Source organism: Lytechinus pictus, chromosome 9 (genome assembly GCF_037042905.1).
Source record: "Lytechinus pictus isolate F3 Inbred chromosome 9, Lp3.0, whole genome shotgun sequence".
Taxonomy (NCBI): Eukaryota; Metazoa; Echinodermata; class Echinoidea; order Temnopleuroida; family Toxopneustidae; genus Lytechinus; species Lytechinus pictus.
In genome coordinates, this window is record NC_087253.1 from 4,574,718 (window position 1) to 4,594,229 (window position 19,512).

Below are 19,512 nucleotides of genomic sequence, written 5' to 3' on the forward strand. Positions count from 1 at the left end.
ACGGAATACGTGGCGAATATCATGCAAGTGTGTAATGCCGAAACCCTCCTTAAACCTATTGTTCCAGTAACAATACTTATAGCAAACGTCATTTTGGATCTAAATGAAGATAACATATGATAAGTATATGGTTTGAAAGTCAGATGGAGTATATTTCATATATTCAATATTTGAACCTACTTTGTAAAAAAATACACGTTAAAGTGTTTACAACAAGATCGAGATAACCATCTTCTGTTACTAATATCTGGTATGACAGACGCATACATACTGTAGCTTCGAACTATAATCACGATTTATCCCACTTCTAAGAAGGCTAGTGATAGCCGATGTTTCGGTTAAGGCACTGTAAAGTTAACCACAGGGGTGACAAAATATACCTTTGTCTATCTTTTACTTATTTAACCTTTTTGTGTGTATTTACTATAAGCAGTTTTTAAGTGAAACAATGTACAAGCATTTGTAATTCAGCCTTTGGTTGCAAGAAATGGTTTTTAGTATGAATAAAGACCATTATTATTAGTATTACATTTAGTACTATAATTATTATTATTACCATCATCCAATTAGGATATATCTTGTACACTCAGCATGCTCAGCTCTGGGTCGGAATAACCTGCCATGGGAAAGCCTAGATCCATTCGTTCATTCCGTATCGTTTAAAGTTGAGGTCTTCTCTTATACGTAACTATTTTCAATAAGAAAAAGGTCTCTTTCTTTGTTTTTGTTTCTTTTACTGTATTAAATTATTTTGATTATGTTTACTACTTTTCTAAAGGTTTTCTTGTGAATAGGTTATCTCCGAAGTTCACCCGGTTTTCATCTAATCCCTTTATTGTCAACTAAGACGATTGCTTTTTCTTCTTCTTGGATTTCAGGATAAGTGTAACTGTTAGTTCTATTTTAAGTTAAATCCCATCCCTCATATTCTAAAAATGTGGAGGAAAGCCATTAATGCATTATTAAATTTTCGCAATACCGTTCTACCTGAAATTAATTTGATGTAAAAGAGAACGAAGAGGAAATATATTATTTCCTACAAATACTTGTGTAACATATTTAAAATGTTTTGTATTACCAATATACTCTTAGAAATGTGTATCCTATATCTACATGTTTGGGGTCTTTTAATATTTCCAAGGCAACGAATTGAAAAATCTATCTTTCAGGTTTGTAGCCCAATTATACCTCTGACCCTTCTTCTTCCGTTGATAAACGCTCTTTGGAGGGGGCACATGGACCTCTTCAAAATACATGTCCTTGGATGTATGCATGAGGGAAATTTCGTCGAAGAATTTCCTCAGCGTGCCCCCAAAATGTTTCAGTCTAAAGAGCTCTTCTTGAAGTTCTTGAACTTGTTCTGGTGTTTGGATATTTTCACTGGCTCCCCCGGCGATAGCGTTGTCAAGAATCTCTCTCCGTTTCTTGTATTCTTCTTTCATTGTAGTCATGTTTTCTAGCACACCTTCTTTTCGAAGTGTGAGTGGTTTGGCTTTTTCTTGTTTTATACACATCTCCAGGTATTCCTCCACAGCGTCGTTGTATGTAATGAGAGCATTTGCCTTCAGGAACGACCCAAACTTTGCTCCAATTGTCATGATGATCTCTTGTTCAGCTTTCAATTCTTCAACTTTCTTGTTGATTTCATATATGAATGCTTCTTTCTTTGATTTTGTGTCTTGAATGGTATTGATTTGATCCTGACTCTGGATTGATAGAAATTCCCTTTCCGTTATCATTACATCGTATGTCACGTGCATATGCTGCTTGTAACTGTGCCTACAGTTACTGCGCTTACAGTATTCGGATTTCATGGCCGCACATCGAGCAAGTTCGGGATTACCCGTTGTTTCGACTGGGACACCCTTGCGCCCACAGCGATTGTGGCAAATTGTGTCGTAGACTGTGTTCTGTACCTTTGATTGACCGACTGGGACGTACCTGACACACTCAGGAGCGGCACATACTGTTCTGGGATAGCGCAGTTCCATTCGTTTTATGTCATATCCTTTGAATTTCAACTCTTTCCTCAAAGAGTTCATTTCAGTATCCGCATAAATAATTTTAGCTTTGGTTTCTCTTGCTGCATCAAGATTGTGATTTATTGTGTTGCCTACTTCAGCTAAGGGTTTGCTCATGGCAACGATGATTCTTCTAGTCTCATTCATGCCAAGGGTCTCCTTAACGTTGTGCGGCTTCAAGTGACATACAATGTACTTAAGGAGACGTCCCGTTTCCTCGACAGACTTGTCCCAACTGGACGAATAGGTGGCAATTTCTCCTTTGCCGAACGTGACACCGTTCTTTATACATGCTAGAAAACGAAAAGGTTCGTTATCAAAACAGAAGTACGTATCCTTCGTAGCTTGAATTCCGACATTCTTCTTGGCTAGCTCTTCATTAAGAGCCGGTAATGTATCACCTGGCTGGTAGAAAGTCTGTCGGGCATTCGTGAAACAGAACACAATGTTGTTCTTGGCAGAATTGTGCAATTGCACAAGCAGTTCTTGGATGCAGAATCGGAACATGACAGTGAGCCGCGCATTGTTCGGCTTTAAGAGTATGCATATTGCATGAATCTCAGGGTAGTACAGGAGGTGGGACAAAATATTTGTCATATTGATGTCGTCCTGTTCGATTCCACCGCAATCTCCTATTCCTGGTGTGTCAATCAAACGCAATCGTATGTCACCAACGGTGAAGACATATGACCGCGGTTCCTTCGTTGCTGATTTTCCAGTTTCCTGGACCTCGTTGGGATCATCTGTCCCTATTTTGATTTTCTTTTGTTTACCATCCTGTGTTAAGGTGAAAGACGATGGGATCAAGACAGGGAAGTCTTGAGAATCCATTGCCTCGGATAAATTGGCGAATGACAGATAGTTCTGAATCCCATTGATCCACGTTGATTTACCAACACCTGTCTCACCTAGGATGAGGATGTTCACTTCTCGTATTGGCTTTAGCTGGGAAAGGTCGTCCCATAGGAGGTCCTTTGGGTACTTCATAAACTTCAAGCCATGTTGCGGATCATTACATCGAAACCTTGAATCCTTAGGATTCGATGCTCCACATGTGCAGTAAAACATCTTGGTAGTTGAACCATAATCGACTAAATGCCCACATTCCGAACATTTCCATTTGGTTGGGTCACCAGTACAACGTCCATTCCCGGCAATAGCGTTCGGACATCTAAGCTTCACCAATGCTGGTTTCCTTGGGGCGGACTTTCGGAGGAAGCGATGGGCTTGGACCATGCACTCCTCAAGGTTTTTACCCTCTTCCTCATAGAGGTCCTCTGATTTACATATGCCGTCTACGTATTTCTTGATGGTTGGCCTTTTCACTTTTTCCGGCCATACATGGGTAGATACAATCTCTTGGTCTACCGCAATGAATTCACTCATGTCGTCTTCTGAGAATGAAGACAAAAGTCGCAGGAGCAAATCACAATTTTTTTCCACAGCTTCCTCATCGCTACCACTTGGGATACAGAAAACAAAAGTATTTTCCTTTGCATATTTCACAAGCTCTTCGTTCTTACCGATATACCTGACCCCCTGGCTCATCATTGACCTTATAAATCTGACTTTCTGCAGGTGTGGTTTGAATTCCTCCTCGTACTTTGAAGCAGACACCTCTTCAGAGTTCATCGTACTCATAAACTCTTCCAGGACACTAATGTTATCTTCCCCTGATCTAACCTTTTTAACTCTTTCCAGGAGATCGGTTTTGAAATTGGAAACTCGTGCAGAGACCTCGACCCAGACCTCTTCAGTTCTTGTAAGGGCTTTATCGGAAATGAATGCACCGTTATGATTCATTCCGTGGTATATGTCATACACCTTCCGACTGCTCTCTTTCAGCTCTTCCAAAAACTGCAAAACCTTCTGTCCGGTACATTCATCAACTTCCTTGTATGATATGTCTTCGGATGCATCGACTCTTAACTTTCTTCTGGCACTTTCCAGAGACATGAGATAGTATTTCAGAGGAACCCCTTTACCACCATTAGTATTCTCCTTTACAAGTTTAGGTAAAGATCTAGCAATCTGATTCGCTCCTTCATATGTGACAGAGATATATTCCTCTGTAGTTAAAATGTCAGCCCTATATTTGTAAGAAAGCCTACTTCTCTCATCTGTTTTCTTAGCGTCAACGAGATCGTTCACCCCTCCCTTTGTATTTAGGACGTCCCTAAGTTTTTCCAGCTCAACACTCATTTCTCCCGTTACAGCTGTAAAGTCATCATTTTCATTATTCTCATACCCACAAGTGATTGTACACTGAGCCCCCCAATCAATACCTACTACGACGTGCGTCGCATCGGGATTCGTACCGGACAATATGTCCCTGTCTACAATAGTCCTGCTCTGGCTTAGTATAATCTCCTCGTTCACTGTCATCCGCTTATAGATGAGACTCTTACTTTGGGCCTTGGCACTCCTCCACTCGTCCCCAAGGAAAGCTCCTGAACCACTAAGTTCAACCATTCCGACTGCAACACTCAGCTGATTTTGGGATAGAATGTGGAAGATAGTAGAGAAACATAATTATAATGTTGAAATGAGTTGTGTTGGGGGGGGGGGGCATTAAGCGTGAAGGGCTAATTCATTAAAATTCTAGCTCATTACAAGTTTTAAAATCATGGATATTCCAGTTCCAGAGACTCTTCAAATTTGCCGCAATTCCGAGCACCGTCCCGGTTGAGACACGTTATACGTGAAACGTCCCGACGTCCGATACAACTCAGTTTATTTTGACTGGGTCTACATCTTACTAAGGGTGCGTTTATCCGCCACTTTTTCACCCTAGAATCATGATCTGAATCATGATTCTGCAGAATCACGATTGCGTTTAGTCGAAATTGAATATAATCATGATTAGAATCACAAACATGAAACACGAAAAAAGGGGCGTTTGGAAAGACGTTTCTGCAGAATCACGTACGAAAATGATCGAATAAACGATATCGTGATTTGAATCATGATTATATGACCTCACTGTGTCGGGCTACTTTCGGTTTGACTCTTGCCAAGCTCAAGGCTCTCTATATGCTCATTGTATGTACATGATTACTCTGCATGCATTTCTTGTCATGTTCAAGTTCTGTGTTGGTCATCGCATCGTCCACTACTTTTCATTTTTTGGTCATGTCTTCAACTTCAAGTTCTAGTAAATGGATTATAAACTGGACAGACAATGATCTCAGTTGTTGTTGAGTATAGAGTGTCAATATTAAATTGGATCTACGCTGAAATTCACTTCCGAACACCATTTTGGATAAACTAACAAAATGAATAAAAGCATATGGACCCTATATGATAGAAGTAAACAAAATTAGGTATAGACTGAATTCTGGAAGCAAAAGATTTTCCGAGAGCCGAAACACGTGCGAAACAATTCCTCTGTCAAACTGCGCACTAGTGATGCGCACTGGATTGGCCCGAATCTGAGGAGAAACAGCATTGAAATGAAGGTCGTCTAAACGCTGATTCTGTGATATCGTGATTCATGTTTGTGTTTTGAATCATGATTCGAATCATGATTCAAATCATGATTCTGGCTTGAGGTCGCATAAACGCAGCCTAATACCACATAGACAAACCCATCTGGTCAATTATCAATTTGCAGTTTGGTCAAAAACTACACTTTTTCTAATGCCCACTTAATATAATTTTCAATTACTTTGATGTCGTTTGGTAATTATTTTGCACTTTCTTAAATGATGTTTGATTGATAAACAGTTCAACTAATAGAAGATTGGTGTTAGACTAAGTGGGTATAAGACGAAATATTATAGCCTAACTGGAATTTAGGCAAAATGGTAAATAAGCTAAATGATAATTAGACCATATTTAAATAGACCAGTTAGTAGTCGAACTGGGATTAGACGAAGCGAGTATAGCTCTATTCGAAATCTACCTAATACATCGTCATAATTGTAGTACACAGTCATGCGTGCTTCAAATCAGTTTAAATACTACATTATTATCTCTACACTCCTCAAACACACAAATCGGGCGGCGGTATGATGTAGACGTGTGCTGTGTGAAAATTCACTGAAAATTACTCCTGTTTGGAATTCTAAATTATACTTCTTCAGGCATTGTGCAAATTCTGCAATTGATTTAAGGGACTTTTGGTTGTATATTAACATAGAATCTTTGTTCTTGGAAGTTGTTTTGTCGGAACCAAAATTTGACTCACTCCAGTCCCATATATATATATATATATACAGTGCGTCCCAGAAAAAACGAAACCGAGATTTATCGATGATTTATCATAACTTAATCACAAATATAATAGACAAATTACCTACCATTTTAAAGCTTAGAATCTCCTCTTTCATCTGAAATTACTTAGTTTATTTCTCATTCACGCATGAGTGAGCAAAAACAATTTGAAAAGGGGATACCAAAAAGTCACTTGGCGGGCCGTATCTCGGTTTTCAAAATAAAACCACATTTTTATATAGTTCAATATCTGCTCTTTAATTTGATACCTCAATTACAGGAAATGGTCAAGAAATAACAAAGTTCTGGTTATTTGAAATAAGGCTTGAATTTCAATAATTTCATAAAATGAAGACGTATTACATGCAAGCGTCCAAACTCACTCGACACTCCGTTTTGTTGACGATCAACCATGCATTAACTCTTTTGTTACCGTGGGATAGCTTCTGTGGGAAACCGGTGAAAACACGTTTATTTAATGAAATTATGGAATAACAAGCATTGTTTCGAGGGATCATAACTTTTTTACTTTTTGACCATTTTCTGTGAGTAAGGTATCAAAGAAAAGAGCAGATATTGAACTTTTTAGTCATGTGATTTTCTTTTTGAAATTCAGTTAACCCCCACCAAATGAGTTTTTGGCATCCTTTCTTCGAATTGTTTTTGCTCACTCATGCGTGAATGAGGAATAATCTAAGTAATACCAGATGAAAGAGGAGATTCTAAGCTTTACATTGGTAGGTCATTTGTCTATTTTATTTATGATTAAGTTATGATAAATCATCGCTAAATCTCGGTTTCGTTTTTTCTGGGACGCACTGTATAGCTACTTACTAAAGCAAAGATCTTAGATATTCCTCAGCCCAAACGATTCATGGGAAAGCTCACGCAGTGTTCTCCCTTTGCCTACCCTTACTGGCCATCTCTCCGGATGTGGAACAGAATCCTGGCCCAAAGGCAAAATATCCTTGTCAGTATGCGATTGGTTTTGAAGATTATTTCAGCCCCCCAAGCTTACTGTTCTCTTCTTCATAGACGTCCAGTGAAAAGGACAATCTAGCAACTAAGGTTACTGCTACAAATAACGTAAAGGTGTTAATTATGAACTTTCAAAGTGTCAAGAACAAGAGGGAAGAACTTGCAAACATGATTGATTCAACATCTCCAGGCATCATAATAAGCACAGAAACCAGAGTCAATAGAAGGATATGACATCCGCAACAAAACCACTGATTGGATCTCGGCTTTCATCAGGAATCGTACTCAACAAGTCACATTGTTAGACTCTTCTTTCATATAGGCCATTTCACCTCAGGTGTTCCTCAACGTAGTGTCCTCGGGCCACTGTTGTTTCTTCCATACATCAATAATCTACCAGAGTGCATATCGCCAGACACCACCATGACCACTGTAGGCCTGTTTGCAGATGACTGCATGTTGTACCGTAATATAAAATATGATGCAGACTCAACACAGCTCCTGCATTGATCTTGACCCTTGCAGCTGTTGAAGGGTGATTGGCTCATGAAATTCAATCCAAAGATATGCCAAACTCTCTATGTGACCAACAAGAGACATCGGATCATTAAGCCTCATACTTATAGTGTCAATGGACAGACCCTGCAGAAGGTAGATACTACAAAGTACCTGGGGATTCATCCCCGGGGGCCACTTCCATTGACGAGTGGATACCATGCGCGACCATGGGGTCTCGAAAAGCACCCTAAACACGTATTTTCCATACTCTGAAAATGCACCCCTTAACAAGTATTGACGTGTGAAACCCTACCCTTAACAGTTATTGGAAACAAAACGATACTCTTGGCAAGTATTCCCTGAAATGAACCCCTAAACAAGTATCAAGGACATCTATTATAAAACATTTTAATTTTGTTTTATCATCCCTGCAAATATGACCCTAAACAAGTAGCTTTCCTAGCGAAATAGATACTTTTTTCATTATTTTTGTGTTTTTGATACCCTTATCACGTTACGTACGTAACGTGCCCTATCTTGAAAAAAAAAACATCCTTTTTACGTGTTTTTTGGTCGCGCATGGTATCCACTCGTCAATGTAAGTGGCCCCCGGGGATGAATCCCCAGGTACCCGGGATTTATCTCACCCAAAAACCTGAATTGGAACCATCTCATCAATTCTGTACGGAAGAAAGCGGCCTCAACCAGCGCGTTTCCACAGCCAAACTTTAGGGCATGTCCAAGGCATACAAATGAGCTTTGTTAGAAGTCACTGGCTCGTCCTGTATTGGAATATACATGTACTGTTTGGGATCCATTCACTCAAGAAAACATACGCAAGCTAAAGTACAACGTCGATTTGCACTCTTCATCTCCAACGACCATCGGAGATCAAGCAGTGTGACAGCCATGCTACATCAGCTGCAATAGCTAACACTTCAAGAACGCAGTGCTAAGTTTCAGCTTGTCATGCTCAATCGCGTAGCCCACTCGCTTATTGACATCCCATAAGTCTACACATGCCCCTCTGCAGTAACATCCAGTCGTGGACACTCACAGGAATTCTTTGTACCTTACGTACGGCAGAACTATAGCCTACCAACGGAGAATCCCTGACACCATTAGACTGTGGAATGGGCTGTCTCAAGATGCTATAAGCTGTACCACTTTAAACCAATTAAAGAAAGTGGTACACTAAACTCGGCTCCGCTAGATGGGGTAACTTATTTTTAGATGCACTGTAGATAATTTTTTAAACCTGAACTGTTCATATTCTCATCCTCACCATACCTGCCAAAAATACAAATATATACCAAAGTAGGAATGTACTACATGGAAGAAGGTCTCTTCCACTCTGCTTTTTGGCAAGGTCTATTTTATCAGGAGTAGAACGTATACGCCGCACTAGCAAGCTAAGATCAAAGTACAATATTTTGGGGGTGGCTCCATCCGTTTCTTCCGCTCAAGAAATGGACAAAATTAGCAGAAAAATTGCGAACACATAACGAATAATAATCGACATGGGTAGTACGTAGTGGGGATGTTCATCGGAAGCATAGCGGATGAAAATTGATGGCAGTGGATGCCAGCTCCGAAGGGTGTTGAATACTTAATAATTATAATAATAATATATGATATTTATATTGCGCACATATCCACCTTGTTAGATGCTCAAGGCGCTCCTATATTACCCGGCTAAGCTAGGCGTTCATAGCGCACACAGCTTTTTAAGGAATTACTTCCTTCCGGTACCCATTTACCTCACCTGGGTTGAGTGCAGCACATATACGATATTCTTGTGGTTACATCCTTTCTATTTCCGTGCAACTAACGATTTATAGACGCTCTATGTAACTTATTTTCCTTCCTCTTTCCGTCATTCAGCTGCAGTGAATGTGAGTTGCGAGGATGCAGAGAGGCTACAGCGGACATTTAACGGACGATAACAGTCGGTAGGCCGGTCCTTAAAAATAGCTTCTTTCATCCAAGTGATATTCATGACTAGAAATGTTCTGCATATTTAATGAGCTGGGCGCGAACCAAATACACATCTCATAATTCTGCCATTGCTCCGCTACATATTGAACAAATTTCACGTTTTTGATATCTTTGTAAAGAAGAAGAATTAATGCAGGTGAAACTTTTGATTCAAAACATGCTACAAAATAATTATCTTTACCCCCTAAAAGTTGTTATTTTTCCCTTTATTTCTGTTCGAGACCAGAGATATTTAGATAATGATAAAGCTGAACATCTTAGCTTTAATATGACATAGGTTTTAAAAGAATTGGTCTAATCGGTCCCACAGCATGTGATGATTTACAAATCTCCGCCCCGATATTGCTTTGTGGACTGACTCTGCAAAGGTAATAGTTCTAGGAGAGTTGACCGTCCTTTGGGAGGATAATTTTGACTATGCCTTTGAGCACAAGCTCATAAGATATTCTGAACTTGTGGCAGAGTGTACAGGCAAGGGCTGGAAGGTGTTTTGCTTCCCCTTTGAGGTTGGTTGTCGTGGGTCCATGACAAAATCATTGCTTAGGTGGTTCCGGAAGTTGGGTTTCTGAAATAGAGAGAATAGGCATGCTTGTAGGGCTGCTTCTGAGGCAGCAGAGAAGGGTTCTGCTAGTTGGATTCGCACCAAGTGTGTCCAAAGGAAGAGGACGACCAACAATTAAGCAACTTTTTTTTTCTTTCTTCCGTTCCTTTCTTTCTTTTCTTATTTCTTACTAGAGGATTCTAAAACCTATTTCTTCTGTTCTGCTCTTTCCACAGCTGTGAACATTGCTGATGCAGCATCTACTGGATAAAGACAAACGGTACAGGAACCCATTTAATCACCAGTGGGGAGTGTGGTGTTTTGCCCTGCTGGCCCACCACCAAGAGGGAGTATTGTTTCTAACGGGCCGAAACACCCAGTGACTGGTGGAAAACAACTGAGGATTCCCCCTGGTAATGCATGAGGCAGCGTTCTCGTGTTTGTTTAACTTCCATTTGACTTGAAGATAAAAGGGTTAAATTATTGGAAAGAAAATCCCACGATTCACAAGATTTTGCAGGAGGTGAATTCAGCCACGAGCTGATTTCGATGAATCTTGCCTATTTCCTCATTAGCATAGGGACCTGCAGGATGATTGATAACGGACATGGGAGATTTGTCGCTCGTATTGTTGCGGATATACATCGTTCAAGGCGAAAGTTCATCCGTTTTAAAAGTTTTGTGCAGCTGATTTTTTTTTTGAAAATCACAGTGAAATCACAATGGACGGATGCTAGACAAATAGAGCGAATGCAACGAGTACACAACGGATGCACAGCGTTTTCCAAAGGATGGCAACATTTTTTCTTATGTTTTACATACTCTTTGCATCCGTAAGTGCAGTGGGACCGGGCCTCAAGAAGATTTCGTGCACGGCAAATAAAATTGACGATCAGACTATCTGCGCATATGTAAAGGTATCAAGATGTATTATCATTAATATATCAACTTAGGCAATAGAAATTATACGTTTTCCTATCGTTTTAACATTTCCCTAAAATTAGGTGTGTTTTTTTATAAAACTGTTCTTGCATGATCATCTGTAGAAAAATCAATACAAATCAAGTGTAAGAAAGGTAAAAAATAGATTAATCTATAACCTGTATAAGTTAGTCCCTTAAAAATGACGAAAGCGTACCTTTAATTTTCTATTTTCATGAAACACCGGTTTTATTTAACGCTCATTTTCTCCTGAAACATTATCATGCAAACAAAGTAAAAAGAACAAAAAGTTTGGAATCTGGTATATTACTCCACTCAACAGCATTTCATATTACTTCAAAATATATTTGATTTTTAATTTCATGTGTAATTTCGAGTTGACTGAAAGTTTGATTTCTGCCAGAGACTGTGATTGCCGTGAAATGAAATTTTATTTACAAGGGTATAATAATCTAAGTTAATGTGGAGCGTCGTGGTCGAGTGGTTTAGTCTCCGGACTTTGAAACAGAAGGTCGTGGGTTCAAGTCCCAGCCATGGCGCAATTTTCTTCTGCAAGGTATTCATCCACACTCTGCAGCACTCGACCCAGCTGAGGTAATTGGGTACCGGCAGGAAGTAATTTCTCAAAAAGCTGTGTGCACCTTGAATAGGTAGCCTAGCTTAGCTGGGTAATAATAATAGCAGGGCCCGCTGGGAGAACAGCTTTCGGAACTGAAGTGGCTACCCTGGGTAAATATACCGTTATTATTATTATTATTATTATTATACTTATTTTACTGACCTGCAGTTCGTCTTCTACACCGAGTATCTTGCACTTCTCCTCGAAACTGTCGGACATTGCCATCTCTATATCAGTCTCGGCAATGCCCATGTTCTCCACCATATTGTCTTCCAGTTTAGAAACGAATAGGGCTTCAGTCTGCGCATATAAATATGAAATTACTAACGGATATAAAGAAAGCTAATAATTATCATAGCATTCATTACGATGCTAAACCAGTGCATTTCGACCTAGTTATAACTGTGCATTTGATAATACCTGTGCAGTTTACAAATGGTATAGAATTAGTGTCACAATACATTACTCATTCGAAAACCGAAGAGAATACATTATATGGATTAGCCAATACATGTAATTTATGTGATATCATTTTCTGAATTCAAACTAATATAAGTATGTCATCTTTTATTCAGCCGTCTTTCCACTATAGGCTTAAGCCTTAAGGAGATTTCATGGCGTCCTTTGACGTCTTTCATTGTGTGTAAGTATATGGGATATTGAAGAGAGCCATGAATTCTAGAGACGGAAATGAGCGAGCCTTTAACAAATAATGATAATGATAATAATAACAATAATAAAGTATTGATAATAATAATGATAATAGTTATAAGGATAACGATGATATAATAATGATAATAAGAATGATTATTACAATGATAACAATAATAATAACGATAATAGTAATACTACTGCTAACAAATACTATTATTACATAAAGTTATTGTGACTCGTTTACGAACAATGACCATTCGAAATTAAGTGGTCACAACTAATTGACACCTCAGAAAAGAGAAGGTTTAGAGATAAGGAGAGAGAAGTCGATATTTTGTTCCATCAATACTTATTTTTCAAGTGGATAGAGGTATATTAGAATCAATGAGGGGATCATTGTTATCTAATCTTTATCATCATAATTAATGTGACCTGCCACCCCAAAACCAACAATAAGTCGACCAAAATTAATATTTCAATTTCTGTTTAGCTTGAATATTCACTTCCTAAGCTTTAAAATGATATATATGTTAAAACTGACTATCAATAACCATTACAAGAACTTGACTGAATGCAGAGAGAATTCATCAAGAGCTTAGAAAATAAGGAGAAAACAAGGTTTGAAGTTTGGGGTTTACTCAAGCATGAGATGTGCATACTGTGTAATCTTCCAAAAAGTCCAACAAAGTAGTGTCCAAGAAACTCTTGTATCTTGTATCTTTTCTTTTATTCAACTTCACGACTTCAAATTTTCACAGCTTGAAGAAGAAGAAGAATTGTTTTTTCAGACAAGCTATCTTTTTTTAATTTTTGGGTTTTTGGAGACTAAATTACTATTTTGGCTATTTACACACAACCTTACTTGGCGACTTATTGGTGGTTTTGGGGTGGTAGGTCACAATTTTTAATTATTATTCTAATATTATTATTAGTATTATTTTATTTTCATTGGTATTTGCACAAGTATAATTAATATCATTATTATTGTTATTTACAAATGTCCCTTTATGGAGTTTTTTGTTTTTGTTTGGGGGGGGGGGGGGCAGGGGTTCATTGTTACCAGAAATCTCTCGGTCCTGATATCGTACAAGTCTCCCAGCTTAGCTTCCCTTCCGAGGCTGGCTCTTGTGACACTGCGCCCCGCCATGGCTTGTCTAGGTATCAAGCTCAATGTGATATTCAAAACGACCTGTAAAGCAAATAATTTTAGATAATACTTGCACAATTACAATAGTCAGTGATATTGTTATTTTTTTAATTCTCAACTCTTGGCATCAAAGTCAATAGGCCTACTGTCGATAAAAAAAAAACAAGAAAGTAGTGGCAGCAATTCTACCAAGAATGTCCGGATTTTCCATCGAATCTCGAAATAGATTATCTCACTGAACTAATACTAGTTCAGTGGGTTGGTTCTCCACGGGAAAGTAATGACTGCATAGAGATGTATTATATTGACACTAGAGGGCGTTCTTCTTCAAAATGCTATATCGAATTGATTTGGCGTCTTCCATCTAAAAGTGAGGGCAAAAGGAGCATACTACCCCAAATTTAATATGGGGTTAGTCTAAGCAAACTAATTATCAAAACTTCGGGAAAAGCACAATCATGTGCACAATTATTCGTTACGGTCCCAAATTCAACCTAATAAGGATTATTATTTGTTTGTGTTTGTATATATTTTATCAACAAAAAAAACAGTGCTGGGCTAGCGCCATGAGCGTCTCTGGGCGGTGTGTGCGCTCAATAAGATATCACTATTATTACAATTATTAAAAAATATTGGGATCACAGGCAGGAAGGGGGTGACCCCGGGGTCACCAGATGAAATACGGGACACTTCAAATTCACAGAATATTAAAATTTAACCTCCCTATCATGACTTGCCTGTTTCACCTACTTTAAAGAGACACACAAAAAAATTAATGTGCTTGAATCAAAATGATTTGAAATATTAATACACTTTTATAAAAATATAACTGTTGAGTATTGAGCGAAAAAAAATGAAGGGGACGAATATGGTAAATGAGACGAAAGTTCTAAAAGAAGTGAGTGAGCAAAGAGTGCGAGAACTTTTTGGACCTTTTTGATAAAAAATATAATTATTGGGTCGATCCTGACATTATTCAGAAAATGGTGTAATATTTCATTCATCACCTTTCAATTTTCCGATTGGTTGTTAATCTTTTGGAAACTGAGTATATTTGCTTGTTATGTTGTCCATGCAAAATAATTTCCATGGGCTATGTTAAATTTCTGCTTAGAAAAAAAAAAATCGGTTCTTTTTGGTCTTACAAAAAGAATGAAAAAGAAATCAACACTGGTCCAGCCCGTTTCGTTAAATCCACTTTTAGTGTTAAATGTGGCAGCACGAAACTTGGGGCTTATCCAAAAGAAAAAATCTAAACAAAATGGTTAAAATGACTAACACATATTCCACAATTTTGTTCACCCACCGCCCAAGCCACCGTCATCAAGATCTGAAGCCCGTAACACAAAGCAGTGATTAAAGAAGGAATTTTCACGATTGATTGCATTGACTACAATGTACAATCAATCTTAAAAATGAAGCGTACGATCAATCGTTATGCTTTGTGTTACGGAGCCCTGGACACACTGAAAAAAACTAAAATTTTTTTAGGAACGCTGTTTAAACCCGTCACTCTAACAACTATTGCTTAAACTTGTAAAGAATTGTTTAAACTATTTCAAACATCTTTGTTTTAGTTTAAAGAATAGTTGTTTGAGTGACGGGCATAAACAGCGTTGCTTAACATGTTTGATAGCGATTTATAGTTCACACAACCCCCTTTTTACCTTTTCTTAGGATATCTTAATGACGCTGAATGCGCCGTCGTGCAAAAAGCTCAAAATGTCGAATCGCTGACGTATAGAAACGACGCTTCCAGACTTCTAAGAATTTCTCTCACATACCATTTGCAAAACCCTTTAAAATGTGTGGTTCATTACTTCATTCACCAAAATTAAATGAGATACAAATACCAGATATAAGGACTTTGCATATGAATACATTAATATTAACGAGCCCCTCAACGCACAAAAACACACTCTGCCTTCGTAACTTCTGCGAACCTTTTCTGTTTAACCATTATTAAAACGTTACAATAATGCATCACGATTTACAGGAAGTTCCATTGCGAGTTTTCCTTGTTTATTGTTTACTACGCGTTTTAAGAGTAAGTGTGATGCATGAAATTAATATTCTCATATGAATAATGTGTGCAAAATGGTCATGGGAACACAGCAAAAACTGCGGTGTTAACCTGTGTACATAGAGGACCACACCAGTTATTTTACACCGGTGTTAAATTGGTGGTGTTAGTTTTACACCCATAGGTGTTATTACAACACCTTTGGTTGTTACATTTACACTTATTGGTGCTATGTTCAATCTCTAGGGTGTAATTTTAACACCTCAGGGTGTGGTCCTCTATTAACACCAATTGGTGTTAGTTTAAACACCACAGTTTTTACAGTGAAGGGTCGTATGGAACAAATCTATTAAATACTTCTGGTCACCCTGAGTAACACCTCATTTGATACTGTGGTGCTAAATTGCCCTGAATTTGAGAAAAGATGACTGTTTTTAAAAAGACTTTACAAACGGATGGAAATTTTCGTCGCGCCAAATTAAATTTTTGGCGCCGTTACGCACCAGTTGGGATGCAGTTTCAACCACTGCACACCACGAGACACTTTATTGGCAGCACTAGGCGCCACAGCCACTTTGTATTGGCGCTAAGGGGGGGGGGGTACAGGATTCCACCACTGTTTTTGCTTGTCGATTTTTTTTGTTAGAATAAGAACAAATTTATAACTATATTTGGTGAAAAGCCCTTTTTTTCTTGTCGATTTTTCGTCGCGTAACCCCCACCCCTTTCAAAATCTTGCGTACGCTACTTATTTGTTTGCTGATTTGTTTTAGAGTGATATGGTGGTAGGATATTCAATAAGATAAGCAATAACTTTGATGTCTTGATCTATTCTAATTTGAATTGTGTTTTTCATTATCTCCACAAAAAACAATTAATCCACTAGCATCGGGTATTTCACAGTTGGCCAAGTACACTGTTATAACATGCTAAAGCATTAAAAGTAGAAATAAAAAATACCTTCATAGAGTGTCATTTGATATCGCCCATTGCCCTCTGGCAAAGCGTGGCGCGTTGCACTTTCATGGGCCAGTATGAAAATGAATTCAGTGTTCGAAACTCAGTAATATTTAAAACTCAAAATAATATTTCGATGGAAGCAGAATGGAATTTCACTTACTTCACTCCAGGTCTACTGTCCTCTGCTACACTGATCGATGAATGTTGAAATTGAGAAGATGTCCTCGAAAAGTACTAGTACCGTTCGCTCAGTCATAGGTTTTTGTACGAAGAAAATGTTAATCAAGGGATGAGCACTGTATTACATCCTTAACACTGTTAGATTCATGTAGATTACTTATCAATCCACTTTTTTGTGCACTGGGTTCATCATATAGAATCCTGAAATGTTGCAAAATGAACGTGCATACCGATTGCACCACGACTCAAAGACAGCAACCAAAAATATATTACCCCAGACACCAGAACAACGCGGGTTCATCAGATTTCTTTCATATTTTAAGCGAGATTACCTGACTAATGTGAAGCTAACCGATCACTTTCACTGGGACAGCCCTTGCGTTTGCTCAGCTCTTGTCTGTGTGATTCTTATTTAGCACTCTCGGTTTCCCCCACCTCTCGGCTAAATTATGGACGGCCAAAAGGGTATTCAATTCAATTCTTAAATAATTTCATTCAAGTACAGTAAAAAAATATATTTAAAAAAATGTGGGTATAATAAAGAAATCAATACATGAATGACTGATAATAGATAAAATTGATTTTATTCATACACGGTCAAAAAGCCCAAACAGTTTACAGAGTGATTTCCATTACGGCCGTGTGGAGGATAATATACAATTGACATATATAGCAAACATTTAAAAACCAGTGTTTAACGAACAACATAAAATAAACAAAATATGTTAGCATCAACATATACATCAGTAAAATATTACAAAGGGATCATAGAAAGATGAAGAGGAGGGGATGTCGGGGGAGAGAGAGAAGAAGTAAAAGATAAAGAAGAGAGAAGAAGAAGAAGAAATCAGAAAAAAGAAGAACACGAAAAAATGATAAACTGTTCACAGAGACATCAATTATTTATCAAAATGAAATATGGTTCCGTATTTATCGAGTAACGCGAATAAAGCGGTGCATATACAAGGTAATGGTAAATGTGAACATAAAACAATAAAATGTCGAAGTATAAACAGATGTTTCTGTAATGGACAATGGGGCATATAAAAAATGAATACATGACTCATCAATGCTAAAAACTATAGACATTTAATCATGTTAAATGATTGGAAAATTCAATGATAACTGAACACTGATCATAGAAACGATAAAAACTTGGCTAATACTGGAACTTAACATATCATATTATTGCATTATAAATCATAATTATATAATAATCAGCTGAGAAGATCAACCAATGCTATACGGTGGCGGTCTCCTGCATTCCTTAATAATAATTTTGTTAAAATAACAACATGTTATGTTATTTCTTTCATTGCTTATTTTACGACCACAAAATTTGTAATTTGTTACCTCTGTACATATTGTATACTGATGTGTATATATTGTATACTGATGTGAATATTTTGTATACTGGTGTGAATACATAAACTAATTGAAATCAAATCAAATCAAATCAAAATCACAGTAAGGAAAAACGTGTGACGATTGCGTCTATTGCCTTTGGGGTTATATTTTCTTTTCACCTTTTCACTTCAATGCGCTAAAGTTGACAGGTCTCTGCCGAAAAGTGGTGAATGTATAAAGTAGTTTCGGAGCTGACGAGAAATGCCCCTTGTCCAGAGTACAAAAAGAAACTGTTGTTTTGATTCACCAATTCTCGTCAAAGGCTTCTTGGTTGCCCAATTTCATGAAGGGCATTTGACAATACCCTTCTTTATCTTCGGTATTCTATTCTGAGCCATCCAACATAAAATTAATTTTATTATCATGGTAGGTGAGAGCATATATATATGCAGTATATCACTATATACTTACCTATATATATATATATATATATCCTACATAGATTGAATCTTGTATAGTGATTGGTTCAAATAGCATCATGTGACCGAACATATTTCAACTATGATGTTGTGTGACGTCAGACCTCGATATATTTTTCGCTATAACAATGTTCTGACGTCATTATTTCAGAAAACTGGGGCGGTATTCTGAGCATTGTCTTTTCTCCATATTTTATCTTTTCTCCGAGATATGACAAAATCGGTATTCTGGTGGGTGTCATAACTTTTGTAACAAAAATTGTCATAAATTTCGTCTCTTCTCTTTAGCGCGCACCCTAAATACACGGCTTTAAATACGCGTAATCCTTTTATACAAGCAAAAGATATGACAAAAGATATGACAGGGGGTAGCAGTCATAAATTTTTTCATATCTTTTCGGTCCAAATATCTCGATACCCTGCCGACTGAATAACAAGCATATAATGATATTTAGATTAGATTGTGGTATTAGTTTCATTCATCATCCATGACAATTTTTAATATTATATTTTCATACTACAATTAGTTAGGCCATACATATTAATTCCTCCTTTTTTCTCTCTGTTTTCCTCCCTTTTCTACTTCTCCTCTAAAATCCTTCACAGCTCCCTGTCTCTCTTTGTAATTAAGCGCATCGATATTCGCGTAGTTGCGCGATGCCAACAACTGTATTGGGGATACGCCCTACCTGTCACGGGGCCTTCCTTTTGGTTAGAATGGCTCTCACTGGGAACTAACGATGATTTTGATTGGTTTGCTTCCGAAAAGATGGGCGGGAACTTATAGAGATATGACAGGGAAAAGACAATGTTCAGAATAACGATTTGTGACAATCATAGCGGTGTCACATCTCGGAGAGAAATGACAAAACTTATGACAAAAGCTATGACAGTGTTCCAGAATACCACC

The 19,512-nt window shown here is 37.8% G+C and overlaps 1 protein-coding gene across 1 annotated transcript; it reads right to left on the minus strand.

Annotated features, from left to right (window-relative positions):
• Window positions 1–741: 741 nt before the first annotated feature.
• LOC129268891 (uncharacterized) lies at window positions 742–17,184 on the minus strand. Its single transcript, XM_064104534.1, has 4 exons — window positions 16,757–17,184; window positions 13,527–13,655; window positions 11,975–12,112; window positions 742–4,511 (listed from the first exon to the last, which is right to left on the minus strand). The coding sequence occupies exons 2-4, from the start codon at window positions 13,611–13,613 to the stop codon at window positions 1,128–1,130; spliced, it is 3,609 nt and encodes a 1,202-aa protein (XP_063960604.1). The 5' UTR covers window positions 13,614–13,655; window positions 16,757–17,184; the 3' UTR covers window positions 742–1,127.
• Window positions 17,185–19,512: the final 2,328 nt, after the last annotated feature.